This window comes from Psammomys obesus, unplaced genomic scaffold (genome assembly GCF_907164565.1).
Source record: "Psammomys obesus unplaced genomic scaffold, mPsaObe1.curated_primary_1811, whole genome shotgun sequence".
NCBI lineage: Eukaryota > Metazoa > Chordata > Mammalia > Rodentia > Muridae > Psammomys > Psammomys obesus.
The window spans coordinates 3,277,428-3,299,589 of NW_026585643.1; the positions used below are offsets into that span (position 1 = coordinate 3,277,428).

Sequence of the window (22,162 nt, forward strand, 5' to 3'; positions counted from 1 at the left end):
CAAAAAAGAAGGGAGGGGGGAAGGAAGGGAGAGGGAGGGAGGGAAGGAGGGAGGGTGCCACAGGTATGGGAGTCAGCGTGAAGACTCCTCAAAACCTTAACGACAGAGGCACACAACATGATCCAGCAGCTTCTACGTAACAATCAGAAGAACTGAAAACAGCCCTTGTGTGTGTGTGTTTGGGGAGGGGGTGTTTGTGCATATGTGGGTGAATGGAGGGGCAGAGGTATTCATGTACACGCATGCAGTGTGTGTGGGGTCCAGAGGTCAGCCTTGGATTCTATTCCTCGGGAGCCATTCCCTTTGTTTTTGAGACAGGGTCGTTACTGGGGCCTGAGACCCACTGATTCAGCTAGGCTGTCTGCCATCAAGCCCTAGGGATTCCCGGCACCCCACGCCAGGATCTTCACATGAGATCTGAACTCAAGTCCTCATGGTTTACCTGACAGAAACTTTATATAAACTTAAGTGTCTCCTCAGGCCCCAAAATACAATCTTAAGGATGCTCTGTACAGCTATGTATAGAACATGTGAGCTCACTGTGGAAGGGTCAGAGACAGCTAAGATGGAGTATAGACATACAACAGAGGTGGATAGAGAAAATGCCTTCCAGCCAAAAGGAATACATTGAACCTTTAAAAGGGCAGAAAGCCTGGCACACAGTATGCAGTTGATCTTAAATATTCACGCCAAGTGAAATAAGCCAATCACAAAAAGACAGATCACACATGGATACGGTACCAAAAGCAGCCCACTAGGAAGAGAAAGCGGGGTGCTGGTTCCCAGAGCTGAGTGGGGGGGCTGAGTGCAGAGTTTCTGCTCCAGAGGATGAAGAGCTCCTGCAGACGGGAGGTGGCCACACTGGCCGGGCCGCACGCATGAACTGCACTTAACACAGTGAGAGGACAGATTTTGTGAGACGTATTTTACCACACTGTGAAATTCGTAATTAAATTTAAAAAACAAACAGTGAAGCTAACTCAGCGGTGGGGTATGGGTATAGCCGTCGGTTCATTCTCATTCCTGGCTCAGCCCCCTGGCGTGGAAGAGTTAGTTGAAAGTGTTATCTTGGGCAGGCATAGTGAATCTATAACCCCACCACGTGGAAGGCTGAGGCAGGAGGATGGTGGGTGTGTGAAACCAGACTGGCCCACCTAGTAAAACACTGCCAAAGAAAGAAAGAGGGTTTGGGTAGGGGGGTAGCTTCAGGCTGTGCGACCCGTGCGGTCACACGGGGTTCCTGCTCTGTGAATGGGGAGCCACGTTGTCATGTATACACAAACTCTGTGGCCAGCACTGCCTACATAAAACCCCGAGCAGGCACACCGGACACGTGACCACACCCAGCTGCCCAGGCAGCACCTGTGCCCCCCAAACTATACTGCAGATTTGTGTTTACCAGCGAGTCAGACGCCTTTTAATCCATTTCACATCGTAGTTTTTACCTTCTGAAAGGCAAATGCATCAAAATGGTGCACGTTCACAGAGCACCACGTGATCTTCAGATGCGGGCACACACTGTCTACCATGGTCAAACCACAGCACACATCCGTCTCACAGGCTGCAAACACTCAAAATCTCTTCCAGGTGTTTGAAAGATGCACTCTGTGTAGCACACGAGACACTTACTCAACCTTGGTCCCCACTGCCCAACCGGCCCCTGTCCTTCCTTGCCCTCCTCACTGGCCTCTGATAACCACCATCCTTCTTTCAACAGGTTGTGGCACTTCTCTTCCTGCCACGTTTTTTGTTGTTGTTGTTGTTGTTGTTTTTATCTTTGAGCCACTGATGTCCCTCAGCCCCAAGCCAGCAGGGCACACTGCTGGGGATCAGGCCAGGTCGGCGAAAGTGAGGGGACTCAGGATGCAAGAGCCATCTGTGGCAGACAAAGCTCACACAGGGCTCCAGTGTTCCCTGTATGGTCCGGAGGAAGCCTCCGGCAGTGGGCTCACCCTGTCAGATGGCGTCAGAAAGCGGTGCAGCTCAGGATGGGAGTCCTCCGCATCACACAGGTGAATGGCCAGACCTACGTCAAAGCTGTGGTGTTGGCAAAACAGCAACAGGCATGCTCTTCCACCAACAGGGAGCCACTTGGCATGCGTGGGGCCCTCCTGATCTCCAGGACACCCTGAAGATAACACCTCAACAGCCCGGATCACAGCTCACAGTGTAAGGCACCTCAGCCGGCACCCAGCCTCCTCTCTCTTCAGCTGCAGTGCACAAGAACACACTTCCTTACCTTTCCTCCTGTGACAATTGTCTCATTTTTACAAGTCCCGTCTGGCAGGATTTACTTGGCACACTGCTGTCCCTGCCCACCACCTAAAGATCTGAGGTACCCACACACAAAGAATGAGAGGGGAATGTGCACATTCATCCTTCCTTACGAATGCTGCTCCCCTCCAGACCCAGGGTGCTGGGCTGGCACTTAGAACACAGGGCTCCAGAGGCAGAGGCAGGCAGACCTCTGTCAATTGGAGGCCAGCCAAAGCTATCCAGTGAAACCCTGTCTCAGGATGTGTGTGTGTGTGTGTGTGTGTGTGTGTGTGTGTTTGTGTGTATGTGTAGCACTGAAACAACACCGGGTCCCCCCCCCCAGACCCATTCTCATAAATGTGTCTTCCACAGTCAGTCTATACAACCAATCTTTATGAAAGGGAGTCTCTGTCGTCACATCCGATCTTTAGCTCACTTTGTGCTTTATTGTGCACACCGGATTGAGTTAATCATCACCAGGAAACTTTTCACTAAGTTGTGCTGTGCCTAAACAGGCCTACAATAAACTGCTTGGGGTCAGACTCCTGAAGCTCGAACCAACACTGGATACTCCGTCATCTTAAACCGACCTGCCTTCTTGCCTCCTGCGGCCGTGGTGGCACCAAAGACCCCTGCATATGTGTTTGTGTATGTGGTGGTTTGGTAGGAATGGCCCCACAGACCCATGCGTTTGACTACTTGGTCAGAGAGAGTGGCACAATCAGGAGGTGTGGCCTTATTGGAAGAAGCGTGTCACTGTGGGAGTGGTCTAAAGGTCTCCGGTGCTCAAGCTTGGCCTAGTGTGGCACACAGTCTCCTGCTGCTTGAAGCTCAGGATGGAGAACTCTCAGCTACCTCTCTAGCACCGTGTCTGCCTGCGCGCTGCCACACTTCCCACCGTGATAATGGACGGAACCTCTGAACTGTAAGCCAGCCCCAATTAAATGTTTTCCTTTATAAGAGCTGCTGTTGTCGTGGAGTCTCTTCACAGCAATAGAAACCCTGAGACAGTGTGTACCTGTTTGTATATGTCTATGTGTTTGTGCATATGTAAACATATGCCTGTGTGCCCAGAGAAACTCCCACTCACCCCAGTAATGCTGTGGATATAAACATGTTTTTGTTTTCATTCCAGGTGTGGGATGTGGGACTGATTCAGACAGTGCACAACAGCAGACTAATTGCCTCATGTGGGCTCTGAGAAGAGCTCTTTGCCGGCTGCAGATAATTTAACTCTGAGGACTCTGGAAACAGAATAAATGCCAGAGCCCAGAGAGTGTGGTGGCTCCGAGAAAGAACAAGGCTGCTGCTGCTTCCCCCTCTTCAGCTCCTACTGCTGTTGTTGCAGTGAGACAAGATGTTGGAGATCTCCAGAAATGAGGACTGCACTGGCTCCACGGAACCCGAGGACCCTAACCAGCAGGAAGCAGCTAAGAGAACTGTGTCCCCTCTCCCACTAACCCTTTCTCTCTCCTACCTGGTGTTGGGGTGTTGGAAGGGATTGGGTTGGAATAGGGAGAAAGAGGTACAAAAAAATGTAAATAAAAGTTTTTTAAAAGTATGCAACAGCCTGGAAAGATGGCTCAGAGGTTAAGAGCACTGGCTGTTCTTCCAGAGGTCCTGAATTCAATTCCCAGAAACCACATGGTAGCTCACAGCCATCTATAATCAGCTCAGGCACCCTCTTCTGGCATGCAGGCATACATGCAGACAGAACATTGTATACATAATATAAATAAATCTTAAAAAAAAAAAAAAAAGAGTACACCAACACAGTAACCTACCTCCTCCAGCTAAGCCTTGCTTTCTTAGAGCTTCCTAAACTTCACAAAATAGTGCCACCAGCAGGGGTTAAGTATTCAAAACATGAGCCTGTGGAAGCCAGTCCATATTCAAACCGTAACAGTCACCAACAGACATGCCATGCTGGGTCCTTTGAGCAGCCATGGTCAGGGATAAGCTGGGACTTGACCCAAATATAGATCTTCCAGGCTGATCATCCCAAGGGAGCCTGTGCCAAAAGGCACCTGAGCAGTCTGCAATGAAACCTCCTCACTAGACACAGTCGGGACAGGAGCAGCACAAGAGAGCCAGTGCTGGAGGCATGGGATGGTGGGCTTTGGGACAGCTAGGAACTGCAGTGTGTTACCAGAGCAGCCACTGACAGTGCAGCCCGGGTGTCCCCTGTTGCCGCCACGGTGACACACCTGCAGAGACTTCTTTCTGTCTCCCCTACCCCCTCACATGCTCTTACAATCAGTCCTTCCAGGTAAGAGATCAGGGGAGCTCTATTCCCGGTCACCTCAAGGCGCCCTGCACTTGTTTTGCCTGGAGATTAGACAGACCCCTTGGATGAGGGGCGCACGGCACATCTGAATTACTTGGTCTTGAGCTAGCAATACAATTTGTGCAAATTTGATCTGTAGCAAAGCCAGCACATAACACTGAAACACAACCAGAATAAAAATGTTCATACATCTGAAGAGCTGTGTAGAGCTACCAAACTGAGCTACTGAGTTTGCTCAGTTAAAAGTAGCTGAACTATTGAGCTGCAGTGTAGCTCAGTGGCAGAGTGCTCGCCCAGTATGCACAAAGCCCCGGGTTCAATCCCCAGCACCATATGTAGTGAACATACCTGCAACCCCAGCATGCAGGAAGAAAAGGCAGGAGGCCATTCTCAGCCACATAGTGAGTTTGAGGCCAGGCTGGGATGCATGAGACCCTAACTAATACATACATACATACATAATTTTAAAATTAACTATCTTGCATTACAGATGAATAGGTGAGAGATTTAATATGGTGACTGTCACTTTTCTATAATGATTTTTTTTTTCAAAAAATCAAGATTTTTTTCAAAAAAAAAAAAAAAACCAAAAAACAGGTTAGCGGCACATGCCCTTACTCCCGGCACATAGGAGGCAGGGACCTTCTAAGTTCAAGGCCAGTCTGTACTATATATAATTGAAGTAAGAAAGTGGAAAGAACAAACATCTTACGGCCTGCTATGCAGAACCAGCTGCGGTGATCCGGCAGTCCTGTTGTTGGCCTTTCTTAAGTGAACACAATAGAAAACTCTCTCCTAGTCATAACTCCGCCGCACACAGCCCATCTTCTACTGGATTGACGGCATCTCAATTTACTGATTTCTTTAACAGCACTGAGAATAGAACCTAGGGCCTCCTGCGTGCTAGGCGAGTGCTGTGCAACCCCAACTGCACAGGCATCCTCAGAGTGCCTAAGCTCCTTCATCTTCTCCTGTAAGGAATTAGGTGTGAGGGTCAAATACGCTCAAAAACATCTTCGAGCTTCTGGGGGCCTGCCATAGTCTTCAAATCTTTTCATCACCCAGAGCAAACATACAGCCTTTCTTCCAAAAGCAATGATCCCATTAGGTGAGCAATGGAGGCAAGCCATGGTGGCACAGGTCTGGGGAGGCAGAGGCAGATGGATCTCTGTGAGTGCAAGACCAGCCTGGTCTACAAAGTGAGTGCAGGACAGAGAGGACTACACAGGAAAACCCTGTCTCAAAAGACCAAAAAGAAAAAAGAAAAAGAAAAGAACAGGACACTCCCCTCTTCTGCATTACTCTGGCAGGCATCTTCATGGAGCAGAAGCAGCAGCAGACACCACCATAGCTCTGAAGATCAGACTCAGGATGATGAATTACAGAAAGGCCTGCGAGGTCCTTCCTCCCTGGGCAGGCAGTAGGTAGGCAGATAAACTCCAGCACCGGGAGAACTGACAGCCACACCTCACCCAACTGCTGGGAGAGTGCAATGAGAGGTTTGGAGGTTCCAGAATGGCATGCAGGTCCCCGCGTCCTCCTTGGGTTTACAACTCTGTATGGCACTCCTCAAACCTCGCCATTTGCCAGCGTTTCCCTTTGCTTGAATAAGTTCTTTGCTTCTGTGGCATATCTTGGAATAATTTTGCCTTGTGCTTTGCAGAAGATGTATTTTAAAAAAAAATGTGGCCAACACTGGGATCCTATACTTTTTATTAATGCATATTAACTGTCCCTATGAGATTCAGGGTAATATTTCCAAATGTACACTGTGTGCAATGGCTAAGTCCAACCTTTTCCACCCAATCCCCACTTCACGACCTCTGTTAATCACTAATCTACATCCAGATTGACTTCGTTTCAGCTCCCATACCTAAGAGAACTGTGACGGCTATTTGCCTTTCTATGACAGCCTTATTTCACTTAATGCAGCGACACCACATCAGTCCTCTTTATGGCTGTATAACACTCCATCCTGTGCGCATGTATCTATATTTTCCTTAGGCCTTCACATTTTGTATGCACCTACACAGATTCTATAACTTAGTTCCTGATTCTGTAACTTAGTTACCACACTCAGTACCACAGGAAGCAAGCAGGTATCTCTTCCGTGTGCTGACTTCATTTCCCTTGGACATAGTTTGAGAATTAGTAGACCTGGGTCACATACGGGAAACTCCAAAGATTTTTTTTTTCAAAAACTGTATTAGTTTACATTCCCTCGACAGCTTATGAGTCCCTTTCCCCCATGTTCTCTCCAGCCTCTGTTACTGTTACCTTGTTTGTAACTACTCTAACTGGGATTAAATCCAGCCTCCACGAACAGTGTGCTGGCAATGACTGCAACATGCCCACGCTACCACTAGATGTCAGGCTCATACTATGGAAGGTGGAGGTAGGCTAAGCTAAGTTCAGGATCATTGCAAAGGCCTGCCTGAGACACGGGAGACACCTCAAAACTGAAAACTGAAAAGGAAAAAAAAAGTTATGTGAACAATCATAACTGTAAGGTAAGATAAGGGTGGTTTCTTAAAACCTAAAAGAAATTGATTTGCATTTATTTAGCTCCCTACTACTTATTCATTGGTTTGAGGTGCGTCTGTGCGCAGGGGTGGGCATGTATGTGTACACACGTTTGTACATGTGTGGGCATACATGTGCCACAGCCCGTGTATACTCCATCAGGATATATGGAGGCCAGAAGAGAGTTTGTAGAAATCTGTTCTCTCCTTCCGCCATGAGCGCCTGGGAATCAAATTCAGCTGGCAGCACCTTTGTCCATTACCATCTCCCTGGCCCCTTATTTCTATTTTAGATGTTTTATTAAAAATCAGCAGCTAGGAGGGCTGGGGAGACAGTGCAGTGGTTAAGAGCACTGGCCACTCTTCCAGAGGACCCCGGTTCCATTTCCAGCACCCACAGGCAGCTTATAACTCCAGTCTGTAACTCCAGTTTCAAGGGATTTGGCACCCTCACACAGACATACATGCAGGCAAAACACCAGTGCACATGAAATAAAAATGAATAAAATTTTAAAAATCAAGTAGGGGTTGGGCCTGGTGGCTCCTGCCTTTAATCCCAACACTTAGAAGGCAGAGGCGGGCTGATCTCTGTGAGTTCCAGGCCAGCCTGGCCTTACGTAGCAAGTTCCAGAACAGCCTGCTCTACACAAGGCTGCTTTTCTCAAACAAAAAGCACCTGTCTAAATAGGTGAGGACAATGGAAAACTGAAGCCCTGGCCCATTGATCCGGAGGAATGAATGCAGCGCAGCTGCTGTGGGCATGCCAAGTCCTTAAAAATTAACCACCGGAGGCCAGCACAGTGCTTTCTAAAACCTTCCAAGTCTATCTGCAGTTTGCCTGGAAGCGCCCACCAACTAGTCACACCTGCTAACTAACCAGCCAGCCAGCTCTGGGACTCTGAATCCCTCTCAGTGAGGCACCTAAGCTTGAATGTGCTGCAAAAAGAAGAGCCTCCAGCTGCCCACAGAAGTCCATGGGTCCGACAGGCAGGAGTGGGCCTTCCCGTCTCCTCTCCTCTTCCTCTCGTGGGCTCTCTGGGTGCTCCTTAGAGGCTGGTGGCAACTCTGGGATTTGGAGGCCAGGAAAACAGGAGGGGTCTACTTAAGTCTCAGGATAATCAATTTTGCTGAAATGTACAGCGTAGTATCAAGTGCCAGGCCCCTCGTGAAAGCAGCACCGTGGCTGCCTGTCAGTCGGACACATGAGGACACTGTTACTGCTAGGATGTGTCCCCAAGGTTCATGGGCTGGAAGCTGTAATGGTAATGAAAGGCGGTAGAAGCTGAGGAGCTGTGGCCTGCTGGGAGATGAGGCGTAGGCTCTGTGGCCTGCTGGAAGGTGAGGCGTAGGCCTGTGAAGAGAAGAGTTCAGGTTTCACGGGAGGGGACTAGTTTGTGTGAGAGTAAGCACAAGGCCCTTACCAGAGCCTGAACGGCCAGAGCTACCCGGCACTGGCTCTTGAACTCTAAGCCTGGAGGCAGGGAGTGTTTTCTCCTCATAACACAGGCAGTCTCTAACGTTCTGCTACAGCAGTGAGTCAGAACGCTGAGGCAAGTGCAACCTCATTCCGTTTGAAACTTATTTTTTTAACTGATTTTCCTAACTCTTGCCTGCACACACATGCAGGTGTGTGGATGTGCACACAGACGTGTGAAGGCAGAGGGGTAGCAGGCATCCTTCTCTCACGCCGCCTAGAATCCTTCTCTCACGCCGCCTAGCATCCTTCTCTCACGCCGCCTAGAACCCTTCTCTCACGCCGCCTAGAACCCTTCTCTCACACCGCCTAGCATCCTTCTCTCACGCCGCCTAGAGCTCACACTTTTGAGCTAGGCTGGCAAGCCCCTGCAACTCTGTCTGTATGCCACCGAGGCGCTAAGGAAGCCGACGTGGGCAAGACCACGTTCCTGGCGCTTGTTGTATGGGCGCAAGGATTCAAAGTCAGGCTCTCATGATCGTGCAGCAAGCTCACTTACCATTGATCCACCTCCTGGCCCCAAGTCACAACATCTGTTTGTTTGTTTGTTTGTTTGTTTGTTTGTTGAGACAGTGTCTTTCTATGTAGCCCTGGCTGTCCTGGACTTGCTATGTAGACCAGGCGAACCTCAAACCCTCTGGTTGTCATGTCCACACCCAAGCGCACAGTACTGAACGGAAGCCCCGTTCCCAGGATGCTCAGGGCCAGCCGCAGCACGTGTTCTGGCCTCCCCAGCTTTCCAGATGTGAAGTCCTCAGATGATCTGAGGCTTATTTCTGTTTGGGTAGGAAAACAAACAAAGAAAATGAAGCAACTGTTTGAACAGTCATGATGACGGCCAAGTAACGGCAGAATCTGTGAACACCCAGATAACTGGGTGTAACAACCCAGCTGAATCCACAACCCAGGACTTAGGGCACTGCTGTACCTGCACCCCACGAGTCCTTCTGGTTAGACTGTCTCTGCCTCTCTGTTTATTAATTTATTAACTAGTCATCAACAAAATTAGATACATAGCCCCTTCATGAACGCATCTATGATGTCTGGTATTTATGTATACATGTTTTTTTCCTTAAGTATATATGATTTTTCTAAAAACATTTATACTACGCTAGGCGATGGCAGTGCATACCTTTAATCCCAGCACTAGGGAGGCAGAGGCAGGCGGATCTCTATGAGTTCAAGGCCAGCCTGGTCTACAAAGCAAGTCCAGGATAGCCAAGGCTACACAGAGAAACCATGCCTCAAAAAAAAAAAAAAAAAAAAAAAAAACATTGCAATGAGTCTTTCGTCTGGTTTGAGGCTTCTGGCTTCTGCTACACTATCAGTACTGAATCCTAGCCAGGAGTCCTCTGTGTTATCCTATTTTTGTCCTGTATGGAGATCCTGCAGCTTTGGATCTGCAGGACAGGCCCTTTCACACATGCCAGCAGATCCTAGATGAGGTAGATTTTGGGGTGGTCCAACTCAAGGCCACCCCTGGGTCTGGTCCTGGGTGGTAGCTGAGGTGGTCAGCCCTCAAGCTCTCCAGCACTGCCCTGGCTAGCTGCGGGCAAGGGGTAGGCTAGCTCTCCTCTCTAGCCGTCAGAGCTGGGCTACCTGCAACCACTTCTCAGGGCTGTCTAACATGGCTGCAGGGAGGCCATCTGTTTGTGGTTGCTGGTCTAAGCTGCTCCCATCCTCTGTAGCACAGCTGATGCCGGGTGGGGCCAGGAAGTGACAGTGAGCAACTGTGGAGGAAGGTTTCCCAGCCACAAGTGATGTCCCTTGTGCCTTCCAGGCTTTCACTGAGTCACAGTTGATAATGTCCCACTGACCAGTATGCAGGCCAGGTCCAAGTCCAAGGTCAGAGAAGAAAGCCACTTTGTGCCAGGTTGATGCACACATGTAATCCTGGGTGGGGAGGCCGAGGCCAGCCTGGACCACACAGTGAGACTCTGCTTCAAAACAAAACAAAAGGCACCCTGCAGAGGGGCCAGCCCGGAGTGTTTGCCCCGCCTGCTTGAGGCCCAGGTTCAATCCCCAGGACTGCAAAGCAACGAAAATGGAGTGGGCGGTGTTGACAGATGGGAATAACTTGTGGCCAACTGTGGTCTACTGCTCAGTGAGTGGTTTGCTGCTGCTGCTGCTGCTGCTGCTGCTGCTGTTTTATTTTGCCTCGTGTCTGTGTCTCATGACCTCACACTGCCAATCCCTCTGCCCCCCCTCCCAGTGCTGGGGTCACAGGCATGCACCCCCACACTCACCCACTATTCCAGCTGTGTGGCCTAAGGTGCGTGGAGAAACTGAAAGGAAGTTCCCAAGCAGGAGAACAGACAAATCCCAAGGATTCCACGTGGAGTCGGAATCTAAGATGACATTTAGGCCGGGGCAGAAAGGGGACTGACCAACTGAAAACCAGAGAGCAGGTCGCCTGCAGGCCAGGAGCGTGTCCCCTGTCTAGGAGCCAGGGGACAGGGCAACTGCCTTCTCTCAGAGATGTTTCCAGTGGTTTGTTAACTCCTGAACTGTATAAAAAGGTGATACTTTTGCAGAGAGAGAGATGAGTCCCTATGACCACAGAGAGTCAAGAAAGGCAAGTGATGTCAAACAGAGATGTCACCCAAAGACAGTGATCACAGACCAGGGCTTGAGCCACACAACACAGTGTGTTCACACCTGAGTGGGGGAAAGCAGTCAAAAGATGACCCCATGGCCTGCACCGGGGTGTGCCAGTGTCTGGAGGGCATGCAGGAAGGCAACAAGCTACAAGTCCTAAGACATAACGCACTCAGATCTACAGGCACGTTGGCACTTTGCTTACTGGGTTTCAGTTTGTCTTCTTAAAAGTGCTCCTGTCGCTCTGATGGGCTTTGAGACCCAAGGCCTGCAGAGCCCAGGGCAGAACAAAGAGGAAGGGAGGAGACATGGGCAAAGCCCCTCCCCGCTAGATGCTGCCTCAGCCAGGAACAAGTTTCTCACGATGCCATGGGCTAGGAAAACATTACTCTTGGATGACATTTTTTTCGCCTGCACGAAGATCTCCTGACACAGGGTAGGAGTTATGATAATCACATCTTTAACGCCTTGTTGTTTTCTTCTTTTGAGGCAGGGTCTCTCTCCCTCTGTGGCCGTGTAACCTGGAACTTGCATTAATCTCCTGCCTCAGATCCAAAATTCTGGGATTACAGATGTGAGCCACTATGCCTGGCTTCGAGGGTATGTATACATATCTATGTCGGTGTCTCCTTTTATGAATTTGTTTTTACACTTTCCAGATCAGTGTGTACGATCTCTAGTATTTAAAATTAGCTACCAAGAGTGACAGTATATACCTGCAATCCCAGGACGTCGTAGGAAGAGGCCGGAAGACTGTAAATTCCCGGGCATCCCGGGCTACATACCAAGTTTAAGACCAGGCTGAGACACATAAACAGATACCACCTCCAAAAATACATGGGGACATGTAGCTCAGTGGCATTGCCCTACGGTCACTCAAACATACATGGGATTTTTCTAAGACCGCCTAAAACAGATGTGTACATGTATGTGGTGTGTGCTTGCGTGTATGTGTGTTATGAGTGCTGGTTCCTGGAGAGGCCAGAGGAGAAGTTGAGTGCTCTGGAGCTAGCATTACCTGTAGTTGCTGGTGGCCTGAGGCAGGCGCTCTGAGCACAGGTGTTCTTCAAGGGCAGCAAGTGCTCTTAACCACCAAGCCAGCTCACCAGGAGCAGCTCAAAAGCCCCTGCTGTAAATTTTTCAGAAAAAAGAAAGAGAGAGAATAAAGCCAGCCCCAGTGAGACACTCTTACAACCCCAGCATTCAGGGTGGGGGCTGGAAAACCAGAAGTTCAAGACCACCCGTGGCTATACAAAGAATCCAAGGCCAGCCTGGACTACAAGAGAGCCTGTCTCAAAAAACAAAGAATCAGAATGTGGGGAGTCAGCCAAATCACAAGGGAGGGAGGGGGTTCTGTAAAAAATATTATCAGAACGAAAAAATCAAGAAAGAAAAGAAGCACCACCAGGAGAGTTCTCTTTTGAGCACCTAAGAGGTTGGCCATCTTGTCTTATGTCTGTAGTGAGGGCAGGAGGATCTGAGGAGGAGAACTGCCCCGTGTCTGAGGCAAGCCTAGGCTGCTAGGTGAGCTCTAGGCCATCTAGAGCTTAGGATAAGGACCTACGAAAACACTCTAACACCTACAGCCTGTTTTGCTCTAGGCTCTGGGACAAGAAACGCCATCCGTAGTGGCTAACAGAGGTCGTGTGACACTGATACATGAGGCTCACTGAAGACAAAACGCACAGATTGAACCTATGGTGCCTGCAGCCTAGGGCATTGCTCGTGTAAACGCTAAGATCCACAGATGACGCTAAGCCATCATTTTTACAGCGGCGCTCCCTAGGCATTAGCTTCTGGCAGTTTTAGGTGACTGGCAGCCACCAACAACATAAGGACAGTTCTGAAGCTAATGCCGCTCAGCTCCAGGGGCCCGCCAACCACAAACACAATCACTAGAAACCCAGTGACATGTCTAGGCCTGCTGAAAAGCTGTCACCACCCTACAGTGCCCAGGCATGTAACTACCCATCAGGGGAGGAGATACTACAGGACAGACACGAGTTCCTCAGCAATCAGACTACTGTGACGATGGATCTCTAAAGAACTGAAATTTCTCCAGGAAACTCACACTGAGGGAAGGAAAGGCAGCAGCCCAGGGAAAAACTTGGTTCCCAGAAGTGATGTCATGATTCTGCTAGCCCATCAGGCCATCTTGCAGGACCAGGAGCTAAACAATAAAGGCTCAGTGATGGAGAGGACCACACCTTGACCAGGACTGCTCAGTTATGTGGAACACTTTCCCTCTGTTTAAACTTAAGCCTTTTGTTAGACTCCCCAAAGACACACTCGGGGGTCACTAGACTCCATTTTTTCCCATGTGGCCATACTGAAGAAACCTCCTTTCTCTGCTTTTCACTATAACTTGTGTCTGTAATTGCACCAGGATGGACTACAGAGCTTAGCGTGTTTGGCTACTGAGCCCTGCAAAGCTCTATGTATGAGCTTTACTCAGTACGGGACTAAAAGGTGACAAAGTATTGCTGGTCCCCCGTCTGCAGGCTCTGCATCCTCAGCTTCAGCCAACCACAGTTGGAAAATGATCAGAAAAACATTTTTCATCATACGGAACATGCACAGACTGTTTTCTCGTCATCGTCCCTAAACAATGAGCACAGCAATATCCATAGCATCTGCATCGTACTGGGAATCGTGAGCTATCGGGAAGTGATGGAGAGGTTACAGAGGATGAGTGGGTTCAATACAGATGCTACGCCACATTCCTAGGGACCTGGGCATCTGTAGATTCTGGTGAGAGATCCTCAACGTGCTTTTAGTAATGTATTATTCTCTGAAGACTTCTACTCCCAGAAATATGGTGGACCAGAATTTCTGAAGAGTCTCTTTACAAAATCTTTACACAGGATTCTGAGCAGGAATGATTATCATGTGCCAGGGAGTCGCAGTAAATGAAAAGCTTTAAGGTTCACCCATTAACCAAAAACATGTTTTTTAATGAAAGGAAGGGAAGAAATTGGGTCTACATAAAAGTAGAGCGCATACGTACACTTACAAGGCCCTAGGTTCAATCCTTAGCAATGAAGAAAGGGCTGCGATATACAGATAACAAAAAAAAAAAAAAAAAGCTTTCAGAAACTTAACGGATGTCATACACCATCAGCAGTTCAGAACCAAGGTGAGACCATTAGACACACGCTGAGTCACTGACACCCAGAACACCGGATGCACCCAATCCTGGCAGGGGTACAGAGCACTGGGGCTCCCACCTGCTGCTGGGCGTGCAAAGCAGCACAGCCACATTGGAAGTTAGTACAGTGGCTCCTCTAGAACTGAATCTGTTTTTGCCATTTAATCTAGGAAGTCGTCATCTTCAGTATTTACTTAATGGGTTTGAAACATATCCACGCTAATCTGCATATGAATACTTATAGCCTTTTTTCCATAACTTCCCAAACTTGCTTCCAAGAATGAATAAATAATTCATTCTTCAAGTCACTCTTCAAAAAGTGAACGAACAGTCCGGGCAATGGTCTGTTTGTTTTTCAGTGCTAAAATGTGAGCGGCCATTAAGACACGAAAGAAGCTTAAATGTGCACTGCTAAATAAAAGAGGCCAGCTGGAAAGAGTTACAAACTACCTGACTCCAACCATGTAACATTCTTGAAAAAGACAAATTATGAAAATGGCAAAAATATCAGTGGTTGTCAGGACTAAGGGGAGGGACGTACGAAAAGGCAGAGCACAGAGCATTTTCAGGCAGTGGGACTGTTCGGTATGATCCGGTAACAATGGAAACACATGAGGGTAGCCCACAGAATACACACCACCAGGAGAGAACCTGAATGTCGACCAAGAGCTCCGGGTGACGATGGCGTATCGAGGCAGTTTCCTCGACTGTAACAGATTGCCAAGGGAGAGGAATGGCGAAGGTAGCAAGCATTGAATTTTGGTAAGTTTGAGGTAGATGAGAACTCGCAATTTTGCTGAGTCTAAAGCACCTCTGAAAGCTTAAAGCTAGAGCTGAAAGCATCCCTGTCACCCTGACGGACATGTGTGTAACTGCTGAGGCACCACGAGGGATTGAAGGCTGACACTCACATTTGGCTCTCCCACTCCTCCCTCACCAGCCACTGTATTGGAGCCCCATCCACGGTCTGGATTCATGTTCTGCTCCAGCGAAACTTAAACCTGGCCTTCATCATTTCAGAGTCACTGCAAGAGCTGCCCCATGAAAACAGGCAATTACCGATAGTCATAGCCTGGAGGGCCTGATGAGTGAGGGGACTGAGGGGAACAGGGCTATCCGATTACCTCCAGATGTGCGAACCAGGCCTACCTGATGTTTTCCAGGGCGTTCATTATCTGCTGCTGCTCAATGTCATAGAGCTTCACCTTGAAGCCTCCACTAGCAAAGAGCATAGCCCAGCTCCGACCAATGAGTCCACTGCGGAGAAAAGCCAAAAGAGGATTCAAGTCATTTGTTGATCCAATAGATTTTCATGTCTCATCTAAAGCAGCCATAAAAATTATACAATGGCCCATTTGGGGGTAGGGGTGAGACAGGGTTTGTCTGTGTAGCCCTGGCTGTCCTGGAACTCACTCCGTAGACCTCAAACTCATAGAGATCAGGCTGCCTCTGCCTCCCGAGTAATGGAACTAAAGGTATGCACCACCACCGCCCAGCCACAATGCCCTACTCTTACAAGATTTAATAAATATCAGAAAGGTCTGCATCTTGATAGCATTAACTCTTAATCCATTGTCTGCCTCCACCTGTACTGCGCATGTGCATGGGCAAAGCCGCATCTGTCCTGCACAGGTTCGGGGCAAAGCCGCACCAGTACCACAGGCGGAGACTTTCCCTGTCCTTTCTCCTAATGGGGACACCTGTTTGCACGGTCCTTATGTTGGATTGTGTGGTACAAGAAATCCAGAGGGATTTAAAGGGAAGATGTGTGTCACCTCTTTGCAAATGCTGCCACTTTCATGTACATAAGCAACTTGAGCATCTATGCTGATAGCTCTGGGGACCTTAGAAGCCCTCACTCATGAGTACTGGAGGACAACTGCATTTTCCCTATCCTCCCTCCATCCCCAGATAATGACTGCCTCTGTCATCATATCCAAGCTCGGAACAGGTGCCAGACAGCAGGAGATACTTTCCAGGTCTCACCTCTGGTCATTTTTGCAGTGACCCTAGATGCCATCAGTTTCTCTTTCATACTTGAGGAAGCAGAGGCAACAAGGGGTTCATTCCAGGCCAAATGCTTGTGATGTGGCTAGGAGATGAAGCCAGGAGATCCGACTCAAGAGTCCTTACTTTTTTGTTTTTGTTTGTTTGGTTGGTTGGTTGTGTTTTGTTTTTATAAAGAAGAGCTGGAGCTCTTATCAAATGATATTTTTAAATATTTTTGGGCTAAGAGAGAGCACGGGTATAAGCTTCCCTAAGAAGAGAAACCCCCAAGATCCAACTTTTGTTTTTCTTGCTTCCAGACCAGGTCTCCTGTAACAGCCCACGCTGGCCAGAGAGCGGAGGAAAACCCTGACCTGATACCTTTCCCACCACCTCTGCAGTGCTGGGATTCCAGACATGTGCACCAGCCCAGTTCATACAGCGCCGGAGAGCAAAGCCACAGCCTCGCCCACGCTACCAGATAAGTTACGACCTGAGCAAGAGTTGACGTTGCACCTACCTTTCCAGACTTACTGAAAGACAAAACAACAGAAAGGCAGTGTTTCCAAAGGGCTGAAAACAACGTCACAAAACATATTTGGGAGCATGGTATACATATAAAATACCCGTTATCCCAGAACTTGGGGATTGAGACAAGATAGCCATGGGTTCAAGGCCAGCGTGGACTACAGGGTAAGATATGTATCCAAAAAAAAAAAAAAAAAAAAACAACAAAGAGTCCAGAACATATCCAGTGTCCAAACTGGCTTTTAATCCCATTCTTCAATCGAAGGAAGCAGGACACCTTGGAGAAGTGAGTAGTTCTAGGAGAGAGCAAGCAAGATGAAAGATGACCCTGGAGCACTCCACAGCAGCAGAAAGCAGGGAAGTTCTCAAGTAGATGGCTGCCCTGCCCAGCATGTCAGAGGGACACATACAGCCCTTAAGACAGTGCTCAGGGGCCAAGGCAATGAAATCCAGTTTTCAGTACACAGAAATGACTGAATAAATAAAAGTAGCCTTGCAGAAGAATTCCAGCAATTCATGCTGCTTTGGCACCCCCAGAGACAGGAGGTCTCACTCTTTGATGCTACTCCTAATTGTCAGCTTGACTACATCTGAAATAACTAAAACCCAAGCAGCTGAGTACACCTGTGATGGGTTTTCCTTAATTGAATCATTTTGTGTAGGGACAACCATCTTTAATCCACGTCTTAGACATGGAAAGATCCACCTTTAATTCACATCTTCTGGTGGGAAAGGACACAGAAGAAGGAAGCATTTGCTCTTTGCCTGATTGCCCTCGCTCTCACTGACATGTCCATTCCTTCACTGGCATTGAGGCCTACTCCTTTTAGATTCTGGAGCATACTGAAGACCAGCTGAAACAACCAAGCCAGCCTCATAGACAAAACAGCTACTAGATTCTTGGATGTTCCACTGGGAGACAGACATTTTTGGACTAGCTGGACCACAGCCTATCATAAATTATATATGTACATATGTATTCACTAATATGCTGATATATCTATTCATTCTGTCAGATCCAAACTCTGACTAATATATCATCCATCCACCCCTAAACATAGCTTAGGCAGAACCACTCTCAAAAGTACAGAAAGGGAGGAAACAGGAAGCCACTCAGCTGTGGAGAAGCCTGGCAAACAGGACCTCAGCCATGTGTTCAAGGTCACTATCAGCCTTGGTGAGTCATGCTGACTGTTCACTCCCTTGATATGCTGCGATGAGAATGGCCCTTGACCTTTGAGCCCTACCCTCAATACCTCAGTCTAATCAGGGGCAGAGTATTAGGAGAATAAACAGAACTCAGTGTCTTGCCTGATGAACTTCAAAATTGTTAAGGTCATCAAGAACAAGGAAAACCTAAGAAACAGTCACAACCTAGAGTCACTGGTACAGAGAAAACAAAATGAAGTGGCTCTCTGCATTGGGGAGGGATTCGTCCCTGGGTCTTCCTGCCCCTGTCCCAGTAGGTGGCCATGTTCCATGCAATGTAAATATCCATGTTTTCTGATGGTCTTAGACTGAAGGGGTTGAGACCCATAGGTTGAGAACCGCTGGCTTTGAGGGTACCAACAGGGAAAGTTTACACACATGAACTCAGGCACTCTTCTTGTCAATTATTTTCAGTTCATGTTTGGTTAAATCTCCAGATACAGAGCTCAAATGTACAGAAGTGTCAAGACAGCCTTCCCTGGCCGATTGCAGGCAAACTCCATTGTTGGACCATTTTCCACATGCAGACAGGCAGGGGAGTGGCGGATGGTGCCTAGAAGCAAATGACATGTCCAAGCGGGGCCTTGCTCCATCTTAATCCCGAGGACTGGGAGGGTCACCGATGGCAACCAGCTCTTTCTGGGGCATATCGCAGCATGCAGGTAAAACGTCAGTTGGTTTTGTGCAGGAGAGGAGGAAAGGCGCTAATCGGCACTGTGACTTTGTTTTGCACTTGTTTGACAGGATGAACGCCGCGCTCTGGGAACCTTTGTCATCTTGGCACATCATAGAGCTTGTATTAGTATTAGTTGTTGACAACAGAAAAAAAGCTGACATTCACTAGTGACAAACTCTAGACAAAGGTCAGCAGTGCTTCCCATGGGGTTAACACAGGAGCAGCAGCAGTTTGCCAGGCTCCAGCCATCGAGCTTACAGTGGGCGGAGGACAACCAACTGACGGAAGGGATGGGAAAGACAAAGTGGCAGGAAAAAGGACCCTGAGCAGAAAATGGTCTCAACTGGGAGACAGAAGAAATCTGAACGCACCACCGAGGGACTCTCTCACGGGGGAGTTGCAGGAGGTGAGGGATCAAACCTAAAGGTGTCTGGCAGAGCTGGAGTGTGTTTGCAGGTCCAGGTGGACAGGGTGGCACCGCTAGCATGGAGGTGTTAGGAAAGAGTGGCAGAGGATGAGGGCAGAGAGCAGAGGGCACGGGCATGATCTTATTACATACCTTGGAGCCACCACAGGATTTAGGCTTTTCTTCTGGATGTGATGGGGAGCTAATGAAAGGTTTTAGGTTACAGGCATGAACAGACTGGTTTTAAGAGTTTAAAAGGAGCTGTCTGGAGCAGGACACAGTAATGCATGCCAGGCTATCAAGAGGATTTTGAGTTTAAAGCTATTCTGGGCTCTGCAGCAATATCCTGCGACACACACACACACACACACACACACACACACACACACACACACACCTACCTCACGTTGCTGCACATAGCTGCTGCAGCCGCCCATCATCCCTGAGATCACTAAGGAAACTAGACAGCTCACAGCATGCTGTGACATGGAGCCGGGATGTGTAGACGGAAGGTCGTATTTAGGACACTTTCCACTCCTGATAGGTTCCCCTGAAGATGGATTTATCAGCATGGCCCCAGCACAAGTCAAGAAATGTCTGTACTTGGGCAAACATGGGAGTAAGGAGCACAGAGGCTGTTGTTACATGACATGGTGATAGAAGCTAATCTTCAAACTAATTGCTGGGGGCCCATATGATGTGGGCGGGAAGAATCAATGATGGTGTCAAATTATATTCCCAGAACTAGAAAGCGGGATGTCATTAACCCTACGGATGAAGACCTCAGGAAGCAATCGGGATTCAATGCAGGGTATTTTTAAGTGGGCAGCAGACATTAAAGAGGTATGCATCTAGCACACAGCTGATGGGAAATGAGTTCAGAGTCAAGGTCTGGCCTAAGATGCCAATGTGGGCATTGCTGTATGGACATTTCTAAGAACGAGACTGACGAGATCTCCACAAAAGTGAAGGCTGATGCAGAAGTCAAAGGGCTTTGGGACAGTCCAACTTTTTTTTTTCTTTTTTGAGATAGGGTCTCACTCTGTGGTCCTAGCTGGTCTGGTTATGTAACCAAGAGGACGTTCCAACACTAGTGAGGAAGTGCAGGGCTGGCGAGATGAGTCAGCAAGTAGAAGCAGTGGCACACATGCCTGCACGCCCCACTCCTAGGTCCCACAAGGTGGCAGGAGAATTGACTGCTGAAAATGGTTCTCTGACCTCTGCACATGCCCTGTAGCATGAACAGCTGCTCTGGATGGATGGATGGATAGATAGATAGATAGATAGATAGATAGATAGATAGATAGATAGATAATTGAAAAATAGATGATAGATAATAAGTAGTAGATGATAAATATATAGATGATAGATGGTAGATATACAGAAGATAGGAAAGACAGATGATAGTAACAGATATATATATATATAATAGATATATAGATGATGGATGGATAACAGAAAAATAGATGACAATAGATATATAGATGATAAATATATAGATAGATAACAGATATATAGATGATAGGACAGATGATACATAGACAGACAGATAGATGATAGTAACAGATAGATATATAATAGATATATAGATGGATGCATGGATAGATAAATAATAGATACATGGATGGATAGATAGATAGACAGACAGACAGATGGACAGACAAACAACCAAAGGAGAAGATAGCACCATCTGTATTCAAAAACCATTGATCAGGTTCAGATTTGAACTTGTTGGGAGCAAGCAAAAGAAACTGGTCTAAGTACTGCCATTTTGTTTTCAGACTTAATCAAGCGAGGAGCAGACTAAATCCAAGGTCCCAGAGCCTAGGGGAGCTGGGGACTCCCCAATAGCTGAACAGCTTCTGCTGTAAGGAGACAGTTGTCTGAGTCCAGCCATCTCAAGGACACCTTCTCCATCTTTCTGGCAGGATCAAACAAGTTCATGTTCCAGGCACAGGAACCAACTCCAATGCTAATTGGTGCAAAAATGTGACAATAACTTGGCACAGATGTTTGTGCTTTGCAAGCTTAAATATTCTGTGATGTTCTGGCTCTGGGTTGCAGTTCAGCTTCTGAGTCTGTTCTGTGGTCCTGGTCAATCAGTAGTGGCTTGATTACAATAAATTTTTATCATTTGCATTGACTTGGTATTCAAGCTATGTTGTATTTAAGTGGACCCCATAATAGACTGGCACTCAGTCATTGGGTTCAGCTGGATAAATAGGGATGTACATCAAGGTAAAAACAGTCTTAGGGGTCTGGTGTCAAGAACAGTCTGATGAAGAGGAGCAAGGCAAAAAGAGCGTCTAGATATAACAACCAGCCTCTCCAGAACTAAAAGGATGGGTGAGCTATATTTGACACTTCTCAACTGTGGCAGATTTGACTCTATGTTCTACAAAATCAACATCTTCTATAATTACTATAAGATGTGTTATACTGTATACATACAAATTTTTAATCAAACAGAGCTCCGGATGTGCATTGATCAATATGGTAGACTCTATCCATGTGTAGCTATTAAAATTTAGATTACAGTCAAGCAAATGTTAAGGTTCAGTTGAGCAGAACTGCACACAGTTCAAGCACTCCATGTCACAAGTCACAGTGGCTATCAGATAGGACAGCAAGGTTGGAAAGACACCTCTCCACAGGTCAGACATCTGTCCTGAGCATGCTGACTTCTCGTCATTACCCCCTAAATAAACAACTTTTTTTTACATGGCATTTACACTATATGAAGTATGGCATAAATATGGGTAAACCAGGGGGATGTGGGAAGGGAATGGGCTTAAGTCTTGAGTCAGGAATCCCACAGTAATGAATGACATTTACTGTGAAGCTTGTTTGCCCAGAGAATTTACTCCTTTTATACAAAGAATGTGAAAACAGCAAAAAGTCATGCTTAAGGCCTAAGCATATACAACCTTACTCCCACATGTAAAACATAATTTTCTGGGAATGTCACAAATCAGTAATCGTGTGTATTAGCTCTCTTCTACAACCCTTGTGCCCTATAGTTCTAGATTTTCAACTGTAATTGTATCCAAAGTACCTCAGAAACTGCCCTGT

At 47.6% G+C, this 22,162-nt stretch overlaps 1 protein-coding gene and 1 long non-coding RNA gene across 2 annotated transcripts in view; one reads left to right on the forward strand and one right to left on the reverse strand.

Annotated features, from left to right (window-relative positions):
• The window catches only part of Cryl1 (crystallin lambda 1), a 111,483-nt gene that overhangs the window by 83,968 nt on the left and 5,353 nt on the right, over positions 1 to 22,162 (reverse strand). Inside the window, exon 2 of the mRNA XM_055616822.1 lies at positions 15,435 to 15,542. Coding sequence (XP_055472797.1) covers positions 15,435 to 15,542 — 108 coding nt within the window. The remainder of the gene's footprint in view (positions 1 to 15,434; positions 15,543 to 22,162) is intronic.
• Positions 18,912 to 21,233, forward strand: LOC129683849 (uncharacterized). The gene is made up of 3 exons (XR_008721203.1): positions 18,912 to 19,090; positions 19,833 to 19,933; positions 20,872 to 21,233. It is a non-coding gene; the product is annotated as an uncharacterized LOC129683849 (long non-coding RNA).